We start from the raw sequence: 12,287 nt of genomic DNA on the forward strand, positions 1-12,287 counted from the left end.
TCCTGGCACAAGCGGCAGCCCCCAACCTGTTATCACGCCAGTGTCGGCTCTTCCTCTCACTTCCTGGACCCGTGCCTACTAGGAAGTGAGGTCAGAGGAAGAAGCCGACACAGGCAGCAAGTTGATGATGCTGCTGCCGCTCGCGCCGGGAACATTAAAGAAGTATGGGGGAAGGGAAGGGGCACATGCATGGCAGGAAGGGTTTGGGGAAGGAGGGGGCGGAGAAGAGGGCAGGCGCCTCTTACCCTCGCTACACCACTGGGTCAGGTGGTCTATTAAATGGGGAGCACAACAGAAGAAAACTTGGTCAAATTGTTTGCCAGGACACCACAGCAAAACTGGTAGGTTAGGACTTGAGGGTTATTACACCTACAAAAGATTCTTCGACAAAACCCTCTCTTTCCAAGCTGGCAAATGGAATGACTGCTTGCCCACCCTCGTCTCTCTTGCCCCAACTTATCAATCCTTCAGGAAATCTCTCAAACCATACCTCTTTGATAAATTCCTCTAACCCCCGCCCTCCCTACCAAACTAATAATCCCAACCTCGCCTCCCCTCCCTCCCCTTCTTCCCCGGTTGGCACCCCCCCTGACAACAGCGATTGGATCATTTTGTAATTGTCACTGGTTTATACCATACACTTGTTAACTAATTCTCTGCACCTGCATTGCATAAATTGCTCTGAATTGTTTTCTGATATGCTGAACTGTTTTCTGACATGCTGTAACTTCGCTGTAAATGTACAGTCTCTTAACCTGTAAACCGCTCTGAACTGTTTTGTGGTATTGCGGTATACAAAAATAAAGTTATTATTATTATTACACGCTATGGAAACTATACCATTAAACCTTTTTTTTTTTTAACTTTTGCTCAAGGAACGTAGAGAGAGGGGGGACATGATTGAGACGTTTAAATATATCACGGGCCGCATCGAGGTGGAAGACGATATCTTCTTTCTTAAAGGACCTTCGACCACAAGAGGTCATCCGCTGAAAATCCAAGGCGGGCAATTTCATGGTGACACCAGGAAGTATTTCTTCACCGAAAGGGTGGTCGATCATTGGAATGGACTTCCTCTTCAGGTGATTGAGGCCAACAGCGTGCCGGATTTTAGAAAGAAATGGGATATGCATGTGGGATCTCTAGCGGGATAAAGTCTGAGGGTGGGTCAATAGGTGGGCAGACTTGATGGGCTATAGCCCTTTTCTGCCGTCATATTCTATGTTTCTGGTACTATCTTTATTATTGAGTCTTTTGGATTATTGTAATATTGTGTATTTAACAATTCCCAAGAAAGACGTGGTTCGACTCGTATTGATTCAGAATACAGCGGTTAGAATGATCTACGGTCTTAAAAAAAAATATTATCATGTGACTCCATTTTATTGAGTTTCATTGGCTGCCAATGGAGGTTTGTGTTTTCTTTAAGTTGGGTTGCTTTTGCTATAAGTTTAAGACACTCCTTTTCAAAGAAGCTTACCAAAACTCCAACTGAATCCCCAAACAAACACGGGAAAACAAAAATGCTTCTAGGAAGCGATACCCTGTCCTCTCCTTCTGTTTTACCCTTCCCTTCTTCCCTCATTTTTATTTTTATTTATACAATGTAATTTAAAAATCTTCCCCTTCCCTCTTTTTCCTTTATTTCGTATCCTTTGTAATCAAGTCTTTGTCATGACCCTCTTCCCCCTACTTCCATAGACATTTTATTTTCTCTTATACTTAGATTTAACTTTTATTTAAAAAAAATTTTATTTTCTATTTTTTATCTTTTTACTATTGTAAACCAACCAGATGCACGTGATGGTCGGTATATCAAAATACTAATAAACTTGAAACTATGGTACCGCTCTGCTTTATATATAGGTTCTCTCCAGCATCGTATAAAAATAGTAGAAAGTCTCATGCCCTGTTTACCTTTCCGTCAGTAAAGGGCTGTTAAAGTAAAAAATTTCTGGACCATACTTTAGCATTCCAAGCAGCTTCACACAACAGAGAATTTTGATTGTTATTGTTTGGAGCTTGTTATAAATATTTCAGAACTCAACTGAAAAGTTATCTCTTTTCAAAATACTTGGTCAAATAAATTTTTTTATCATCCTTAAATTGTTTTTAGTTTATAATCTTTTGTAGACAGACATAGGGGAAGCCACTGCTTGTTTGGGGTTCGATAGCATGGAATGTCGCTGCTGTTTAAGTGAACCAGGTACTTGTTAGAGAATGACAAATTTGTCCCCGTGAGTTTTGCCACCGTCCCTGACTTGCCCCCATTCCTCTAAGCTCTGCCTTAACTGCACAAGCCTACAACACTTATGATTTTAACGTTTCTGAGGCTTGTGCAGGTGCGGACAGAGCATGCAGGAATGGGGCACAAACAGGAAAAGAACTCTGGGATGGGAAAATGAGTTCCTGTGAGGGACAAGAAAAAAATTTGTCCCCATGTCATTCTCTAGTACTTGTGACCGGGATTGGCCACTGTGGAAACAGGATACTGGGCTAGATCGGTGGTCTCAAACTCACGATCTGGGGGCTACAGGGTACTATTTTGAGGCCCTCGGTATGTTTATCATAATCACAAAGTAATGATCATATGTCTCTTTAGCTATAAATGACAATATTATTATTAAGACTTAACCAAAAAGAAAGATTTATAAACTATAAAGAGTTTTACAAATGCAAAATTGTCATTTCCTTAATAAGACATTAACTATTTTTTTCTGAGGCCCTCCAAGTACCTACAAGTCCAAAATGTGGCCCTGCAAAGGGTTTGAGTTTGACTGGACTAGATGGACCATCTGACGCAGTATGGCTATTCTTGTTATGCTCTTATGCTGGTCTACACTTGGAAAAGAGACGGCTTGGGGGAGATATGACTTAAGTCTAGAAAATCCTGAGTGGAGTAGAACGGGTACAAGTGGATCGATTTTTCACTCTGTCAAAAATTACAAAGACTAGGGGACACTCGATGAAGTTACAGGGAAGTGCTCTTAAAACCAATAGGAGGAAATTTTTTTTTCACAAGTTCCTGGAGGAAAAGTCCATAGTCTGTTATTGAGAAAGGCACAGGGGAAGCCACTGCTTGCCCTGGATCGGTAGCATGGAATGTTGCTCCTATTTGGGCTTCCAGAATCTTTTGTTACTCTTTGGGATTCCAGAATCTTGCTATTCTTTAGGATTCTGAATGGAATGTTGCTACTCCTTGGGTTTTGGCCAGGTACTAGGGACCTGGCTTGGCCACCGTGAGAATGGACTACTGGGCTTGATGGACCATTGCTCTGACCCATTAAGGCTATTGTTATGTTCAGATGTACACTTCTCCCTCCGGATTCGCGGGGGATAGGGGCAGAGCCGGACCGCAAATGGCAAAAAACTGTGAATATCCGGCTCTGACCCACCCCCCTCCTGCCTTATCTGGTGGTCTAGCGGGCTTTCGGGGCAGGAGCGATCTTCCTACGCTCCTACCCCATGCAGATCGCCATTAGGAAATGGCTGCTGTGAGTTTCCGTAGTCTCTCGAGACTACAACGGCAATTCCCTACAGCTATTTCCTAATGGCGATCTGCTAGACCACCAGGTAAGGCTGGGATGCCTGGGGGGGGGGGGGGGGAGGGAATGACTTAATGATGTTTTTTTTTTTTTCTTTTTTCCACCTCCCCCAAAAATCGGGAATATGTGAAACCGCGAATGGGGAGGGAGAAGTGTACATTGAAAATTCTAATGAGCTGAGGCGGATCTACTTGTTGCCCACATGCGCACAGGTTTGCCATTGGCCGCTTAACATCAGGTGATTCCGTTTGCACTCGGAGCCCAAGGAAGCAACAATTCTCCTTCAGCTCTCCACCCATAACGCACGCAGCAAGCGCGCGAGACCGGCGTCCACGGGCTCCAGCCGTCCCGACCACCTCAAACGCAAGAGTAACTCGCTACAGCAGCTTAGGGCTCCCTGGTCACGTGCTGGGGGAGGGGGCGCGCACGCGCAGCCTCGCGCCGCGTACTCCGCCCTAAACCAAGGGATTGTGACGTCACGGCAGTCAGGCGGCCGGAGTGCTTCTGCGTTCCAGTACGTCAGCTCCGACGCCATTAATTACGCTAAGAGAGGGGTTGCATTTTTTTCTTCTTCTGGGAATGTAGCTGCAACGTGTTGCATGCTACAATTTAGTACGAAAGTTAAAGCAGTGTGTAGGCGCTTCTGCTCTGTAGCCTGCCCTTTGCTCTATTTATTTTCTTTGGCATTTGGTGATTTTTCTCTACACGTTCTGACGTCATCAGCGGATCTACTTCCTGTATTTTACTTCTACTGAAGCAATACAGTATGTGGACAGACCCCCCCCCCCCAAACAACGTTACTTAATTTTAAAAAGTAAAAAAGAATATAAGAGGAAGGACATTTTAACTTCCAACCTCTTAACAACTACTTTGATATCCTTTTTTGTGTGTGTAGCTTTTGGATAAGTGTATAAAGATTCTGAAGAGAGTATGTGGCTGCTTTTTGGTCGGGCTGTCTAAAGTCATCTGTGATTTCCACCGTTTTTATGTGTTCCACAACCAACTTTTCAAAATCATTGGAGGTACTAAAAATCAACCCTCCTGAGCACAGTCTACTTTACTCAATATTAGGAGTGCTTAAGGACCTACAGAGCTAGCTCCTATGCTCTCATCATCTTTTCAGAGGGAAACCTCTGGGTATTAAACCCTAGGGCCTAAATCCACATATTGTATATGATAGGGATTAAAGTCTCTTAAAACTGAACTACTACTTACCTTGCTCAAAATATCCACATAACTATTTCCTCGATGGTCTATGATGACTTATGCTCATCCCCCCTCTTTTTAATAATGGCCTGTGAAATTTGTGCACATTTCTTTACGTAGTAATTGCATCTCCCCCCCCCCCTCCCCTATTTCCTCTGAAATCATTCTTCATACTGTATTTTGCTCATGTTTCGCGTGTCTCACGGTGTCACAGTCGCCTCTTGGTCTCTCTTCATCTGTTCATGCTGTGGGTGTTTCAAGTTGCTGATGTGATGTTATGCTGTAGTATACAGAACTTCCACCTTCCACACTGGAGTGCTTCTGTGGCACTCTTCAGTTGTCTGTGCGGTATTCATACTCTGGCTGTACTACCTGTAGATGTGCTAAAACCCTTTGCAGGGCCACATTTTGGATTTGTAGGTCCTTGGAGGGCCGCAGAAAAAATAGTTAATGTCTTATTAAAGAAATGACAATTTTGCATGAGGTAAAACTCTTTATAGTTTGTAAATCTTTTCTTTTGGCTAAATCTTAATAATAATAGTGTCATTTATAGCTAAAGAGACACACGATCAAGAAACTGTTTTATTTTACTTTTGTGATTAAGATAAACATACCGAGGGCCTCAAAATAGTACCTGGCGGGCCACATGTGGCCCCCGGGCCGTGAGTTTGAGACCACTGTGCTAAAGGGACTGGGACTTGTATATACCGCCTTTTTCTAGTTATACAACCACACTCAAAAGTGATTTACAAATAAGCAGGTACTTATTTTCTACCTGGAGCAATGGAGGATTAAGTAACTTGCCCAGTTACCTCCTGGTTTCTTATTACAACAGCTCCTCTGGCTCACTGAAATCTGGGAATTAGAAGGTTAGTACCAGAATGAGACAGAAATCAGAAATAAAAATGACTCAGCCCTATTATTCGATTCACTGGAATATCAAAGCCCAGTTGCATTTTAGTCTCGAGCTGGAACAGAAAGTGGTTTTAGACTCGCTGTACAGCAGTTGAACCTAAAACCCCTCCAAATGCTGTATCATGTCTCAAAAATGCCTGCAGCCAGCTCTGGGATGGAATGTCAAGGTACTTGATACTGGACCATCAAGTGGGGAGTGTGTGGCACAGTGATTAGAGCTACCACCTCAGCACCCTAAGGTTGTGGGTTCACATCCCATGCTGCTCCTTGTGACCCTGGGCAAGTCATTTAATCCCCCTTTGCCCCAGGTACATTAGATAGAGAGGGAGCCCATCAGAACAGATAGGGAAAAAATTCTGGAGTACCTGAATAAATTCATGTACACCGTTCTGGGCTCCCCTGGGAGAACGGTATAGAAAATTTAATAAATAAAATTAATAAATACTATGAGACTTGGAGGGGAAAGGATTAGTAATGGCGGAATGTGTCTTTAAACATTTGCTTAGATTGCTAGTGCACAGGTAGGTGGAAGAGCTCCTAAAGAGAGCTTTAAAGATGAATGGGAGTAGATTTGCACTCGGAACGCATACCAGTTAATGGAACAGAAGTTAGGCGAACTAGATACAAAACACTTCAAAGTTAGAATTCATTACATTTATAACTTTGCAATTGTTAAGAGTAGGAACTCGTGAAGAGGGGAGCAGGATTCAGAGAAGACATCCGAAAAAGCCTTTCAGTAAAATGCAAATCTAATAGAGGGAGAGAGGGAAGGGACAGTTAGCTTAAAAGAGGGCATTCAAACTCAGGATGCACATATATATATATACTGTATATTTATATATTTTTTTTAATTACAGCTCTGCCCTGCTCTTCTCTAAAGAATGAAAGACACTGTGTGGCTTTAGGTGGACCTTGGAGAGCCGGGGATGGGGATTAGTCTGGGAGTGGATTGGGGGGGGGGGGGCGGAGAACAGGCTCAGAGCTTCAAGATCAGGAAGGCTGGAAGCTTAACACTCCTCCCCTGGAGTGAGCAAAGGAAAGGTAGTGAGAGGAAGGAGCCCAACCCTGCCCTGACTTCTGCAAGGACTTCCTGGACTGGACAAACAGAGCTCTTTCCTGCAGTTCCTCTCTTTGGACCTTTCTCCTGGGGACAGGAGGGTGACTTGAGAGGGGTCCCGGGGTGACCGGGTCCCTCCCCCTCCAGGACTGAGCTGGGACCATGAAGGACCGGTTGGAGCAGCTCAAGGCGGTGAGTGAGAAACCGAGACAGAGTGACTCCCTTTCTGTAGTTTCTGTGTACTGCCTTTTGCCATCCAGGGGAAAGTTAGCCAAAGCAGAGAACTGCAAGGAAAAGCAGGAGAGAGGGGAGATCTGCCCCATCACCTGTCCTGGTCTGCACTTGCTCATTTACCCAGCTGCTCCTTTTTCTGTTTATGTAAGCTGACATTCATTTACTGGGATAAGACCAGTTTGCGTGTGTCTAGAAATAAACAGCCCTAGTGTCCTTCCTGATTCTGGCACTGTGAAAAGAGATGGGTCACGTCAGACATGTTGTCTATAGTGAGGCTTGAGGTTATGCAGAAATATGCAAGAGCTGATGGGGGGGGGGGGGGCAGATTCAGCTTTAGCTTCTTTACTCCATTCCTTTTCTGGTCTGTCAGCTTTTGAATGCATGTGTATAAAATATATTTAGATCTATTTATATTTCTTCATATCCTACAGATTATCCTGCTGTCTCCCTTTACTCCCATGCTTAGCTTGAAGGGATTTAGGAAGGGATTATCAAAATCAACCCAAATGTGTCTGTGCAAGGAAGATTGAGCATTACTGAGCAAGAGGAAGAGAGAGCATACTGTTTAGATTGTAAGCTCCTTTGAGCAGGGACTGTCTCCTTTGTGATTCTGTACAGCGCTGTGTACGTCTGGTAGCACTATAGAAATAATTCATAGTAATAGTAGTAGTTTGAAGAGTTTCAGGCTTTAGGAAGCACAGCTGCGATTGTGATGTCATAATGCCTCATTCCACCAATAAGAGCCAACCTCAGTGATGTCACAATGACTTGATTGTCCTGTACTTCCCACTGCCCCCAAACCCAGCCAGCAGATTAACCATTCCCCCTTAAGTGTATCCATGACATCCTGTTTGTCTGTCTGTTTAGATTGTAAGCTCTTTTGAGAAGGGACTGTCTCCTTTGCAACTCTGTGTGTGTCTGGTAGCGCTATAGAAATAATAGTAGTAGAACCAGTGGTGTAGTAAAAGCGAGTGGCATCTGGGGTGGTGGCGCCCCTCCCCCACCCCTTCCCTTTCCCAATACCTTTTTAACTTTGTCGACGTCAGCTTGCCCTTTGAAATCACTTCCTAGATGTGGGTCCCGGAAGTGACATCAGAGAGAGCGCCGATGCAGACGCGGGCAGCAACCTCATGCCGGGAAGTAAAAAATGACCAGGGGAAGGCAAGGAGAGGAGTGGGGGGTGGATGGGCTAGAAAGGAGGAGGGGTGTTGTGCTCTTAAGACCATATCCAGAGTGGACCGCCCCCCCCCCCGCACCTCACTTACTATGCCACTGAGCGGAGCATACACTTCCCCTTCCCCATTCGCGGTTTCGGTAATCGTGATTTCACTTATTCGTGATTTTTTGGGGAGGGGGAAAAAATAAAAAAACCCATTGTTAAGTCTTCCCCCCGGCATCCCGGCCTTACCTGGTGGTCTAGCAGGCTTTTGGGCAGGAGCGATCTTCCTACGCTCCTGCCCCGTGCAGATCGCCATTAGGAAATAGCTGTAGGGAGTTCCCGTCGTAGTCTCGAGAGACTACAGGAACTCACAGCAGGGGTGGGTCAGAGCCGGATATTCGCGGTTTTTCGCCATTCTCGGTCCGGCTCTGCCCCTATCCCCCGCGAATCCGGAGGGAGAAGTGTAAAAACACAAGGAGATCTCTATTAGGAGTGTGGGAAGGTGACAGAGTTTAATCCTGCCAGACTCCAGCGGGATAAGCCCTGGGCTGAGCACATGTTCTCTGAAGGGGCCTTGGAGGGTTTTAAGAAGGGAGAAATCTGTGTGGAATGGTCACAGACCTGCCTTCTGTTTTTATTTAAAGGGAGGAAGGAGTTTAAAGAACTGTTTTACCCCCTTTTACTAAGCCACAGTAGAGGTTTTTACTGTGGCCCGTAGCGCTAAATGATCCAACGCTCATAGAATTCCTATGAGTGTCGGAGCAGCGTCAGAGCATTTAGCGCCCCAGGCCACGGTAGAAACCTCTACCGTGGCTTAGTAAAAAGCTGATGCAAGACCAGGAAGGCCGAAATCAACAACCGATGAACGATGAGTGAAACTCATGGCTGATGCTCTTGAACAGACAAAGTTCCATATGGAAGAAGTATCACAGCAGTGTATTATCATGATGTTTTGCAAGAAATGTGCTGTCAAAAGCGCAAAACCCGACCTCAGCTGCTCTTGGCTGGGCCACTCATTCTTCACTTCATTGAAAAACTACGCGAATATGGCTGGGAGGCGTTACCTCGTGCTCCCTACAGTCCAGACATGAGTCCACCAGACTTCGGCCTTTTTCCAAAGTTGAAACAACCTATGCGTGGACATCGTTTTGCATCTCTGGAAGAGCTTTCTTCCGCCGTTACCCGAGCCATTCGGCAACTGAATAAAAATGGTGTCTTGGATGGAATAATGATGCTTCCCGGACATGGGACTCGGTCATTGCAAAGCAGGGAGACTATATTGAAGGACTGTAAAGAAATACTTTAACCCCTCTCCCCAAAAAAGCCAAACAAACATGTAAATTAAAAAAAAAAAAAATAGTGTGCATTATTTATGAAATGACCCTTCAAACAATGGTAAAATAAATCCACACCAAACATAAAAAAACTACTGTGACCCGACACGGGCCGTGTTTCGGCTGGCAAAACCTATTTCAAGGGTCCTAAAGAATAGAAATAAAGACAAACTCCTAAAATAAAATAAAATATTGGAACCTTTTGTAATATCGCTGTATGTATACAGTCTCTTCTTTTGTAAAACCGCTCTGCGATATATAAAAATTAAGTTATTTTTATTATTACATAAAACCTTCATCTAAAAATATGACAACCACCACAATAAGAAAACACAGCAGGAAAGCAAATTACGGTAGTCATGTTGCTTTCCTTATCAATTGCTGTCGATGCTCTCTGCACCCTACATCCTACATCATTATTCATTATTATAATGACCCTCCCTGAAGTGTGTAGTGATCCCAGGATTACTTGGTAAATGGTCAGTGATGGCCCTCATGTGGGTGAGCCTGGCTGGCTTTTTTTATTTTAAGCTAAAGTGGCCAGTGTTTGCTTGGCTGTTGGAGTTCTAGGTGATAACTGGTGGATTGGTTTCCTCATATGCTGAGAGGGTGGGTTAGGAGGCATTCAGAACGGCTCTGGGAGAGTAGGGAGAACGAGAGGGCACTCTCTAAAGTTGAAAGGGGATAGATTCCGTACAAACGTAAGGAAATTCTTCTTCACCCAGAGAGTGGTGGAAAGCTGGAACGCTCTTCCGGAGTCTATTATAGGGGAAAACACCCTCCAGGGATTCAAGACAAAGTTGGACAAGTTCCTGCCAAACTGGAACGAACGCAGGTGAGACTGGACTCTTTAGAGCACTAATCTTTGACCTGAGGGCCGCCTTATGAGCGGACTGCTGGGCAGGATATGGACCACTGGTCTGACCAAGCAGCGGCAATTCTTATGTTCTTATGTTATCCATATTGCGAGGCACAGGAAGCTGACTTTTATGCTGAAACCTTCCGCCCAATGTGCGGCAGCAGCCAAAAAAAATCAAACAAGATCCTAGGAATTATTAGAAAAAGAATGGTAAATAAGACTAACCCCCTCTTTTACAAAACTGCGACAGCAGTTTCCTGCGCGGGGGAACCGCACTGAATGGCCCGCGCTGCTCCTGACGCTTATAGGAACTCAGCGTTGGGAGCAGCGCGGCTTCCCACGCTAGAAACTGCTATCGCAGTTTCGTAAAAGGAGGCCTAAGAATGTTATAATGCCTCTGTTTCGCTCCATGGTGTGACTTCACCTTGAGTATTGCATTTAATTCTGGTCGCTGTATCTCAAAAAAGATATAGAGGAATTAGAAAAGGTTCAAAGAAGAGCGACCAAGATGATAAAGGGGATAGAACTCTTCTCATATGAGGAAAGACTAAAGAGCTTAGGGCTCTTCAGCTTAGCAAAGATATGGCTGAGGGGAGATAGGATTGAAGTCTACAAAATCCTGAGATGTGTAGAGTGGGTACAAGTGAATCGTTTTTTTACTCCATCAAAAATTACAAAGACTAGGCGGACACACGATGAGGTTACAGGGAAATACTGTACTTTTAAAGCAATAGGAGGAACTTTTATCACTCAGAGAATAGTTAAGCTCTGGAACATGTCAGTGGATGTGGTAACAGTGGTAAACGTAGCTGGTTTTAAAAAAAGTTTAAACAAATTTCTGGAGGAAAAGCCTGTAGATGGTTTGCGCATGTTCTCCACGCAAGGAAGAGCTAGAAACTTTTTTTTTTAACAGAGCTGGAAACTAATTTTTCATGAGCCCGTGGTTTTAACCCGTGGGTTTAAAGCGGGGCCGCACTTAACAGAACATGCCATAGTGCGGCCCCGTTTTAAACCCACGGGTTAAAACCACAGAGTCGGGGCAGCAAGAGCAGGAGAGTCGGGGCAGAGAGCAGGGTTTTTGCACAAGTGACTGGTCCTTAGCAGTCGTTTGTTTTTGGATCAGCCAGCCCGGTCGGTGTGCCTGCATCGGTTTAGTGAATCGAGGCCTCGAGGCCCTTTCTACTTTGCACGCCGTCTCCCCTCATTTGCATGCGCGGATCGGATCGGAGGAAGATCGGCCACGAAGTTAGTGAATCGGATCGGAGGAAAATCGGGTCGGTATACAATCTCAAACACGATCGGTGGGCTTAGTGAATCTAGCCCATAGTCTGCCATTGAAACAGACATGGGGGATCGATAGCACGGAATGTTGCTATTATTTGGGTTTCTGTCAGGAACTTGTAACCTGGATTGGCCACTGCAGATGTAGGATACTGGGCTAGATGAACTATTTGTCTGATGAACTATTTGTCTTTTTCAAGGGTCCCACGACAACAAGAGGGCATCCGTGGAAAATCAGGGGCGGGAAACTACGAGGTGACACCAGGAAATTCTTTTTCACTGAAAGAGTGGTTGATCGCTGGAATAGTCTTCCACTGCAGGTGATTGAGGCCAGCAGCGTGCCTGATTTTAAGGCCAAATGGGATCGGCACATGGGATCTCTTCACAGGGCAAAGGTAGGGGAGGGACATTAAGGTGGGCAGACTAGATGGGCCGTGGGCCCTTATCTGCCGTCTATTTCTATGTTTCTATGACCCAGTATGGCTAATTTTTATCTTCTTATGACTGGTTGTGGGTTAAACTTTACCCTTAATTAAGCAATGTTGAATGTTGCCCTTTCCAGAACATTCTAACATAGTCCTAAGGTCCAAACTATCCAAGGAGACCTGTGATTGATTTAAGATAGAGTTTCAGGTCCTCTCCCTGAGGGCTACGACACTGTACAAGATATATATATAAAAAAAACATTGTGCAAAGG

At 44.8% G+C, this 12,287-nt stretch overlaps 1 protein-coding gene across 7 annotated transcripts in view; it reads left to right on the plus strand.

Annotated features, from left to right (window-relative positions):
- Positions 1-4,137: 4,137 nt before the first annotated feature.
- STX3 (syntaxin 3) overlaps positions 4,138-12,287 on the plus strand; it is a 74,568-nt gene continuing 66,418 nt past the window's right edge. Inside the window, exon 1 of one of the 7 annotated variants that reach the window (XM_033920936.1) lies at positions 4,138-4,309. Coding sequence is in view for 6 of the 7 variants with exons in the window: in XM_033920940.1 (XP_033776831.1) it covers positions 4,532-4,567 (36 nt within the window). In the remaining variant the exon portion in view is untranslated. Of the gene's footprint in view, positions 4,310-4,430; positions 4,568-6,700; positions 6,916-12,287 lie in introns of those variants that run through there. The other 6 variants (XM_033920940.1, XM_033920939.1, XM_033920933.1 and 3 more) reach the window with 6 other exon arrangements.

The sequence above is a fragment of the Geotrypetes seraphini genome, chromosome 14 (assembly GCF_902459505.1).
Source record: "Geotrypetes seraphini chromosome 14, aGeoSer1.1, whole genome shotgun sequence".
Taxonomy (NCBI): domain Eukaryota; kingdom Metazoa; phylum Chordata; class Amphibia; order Gymnophiona; family Dermophiidae; genus Geotrypetes; species Geotrypetes seraphini.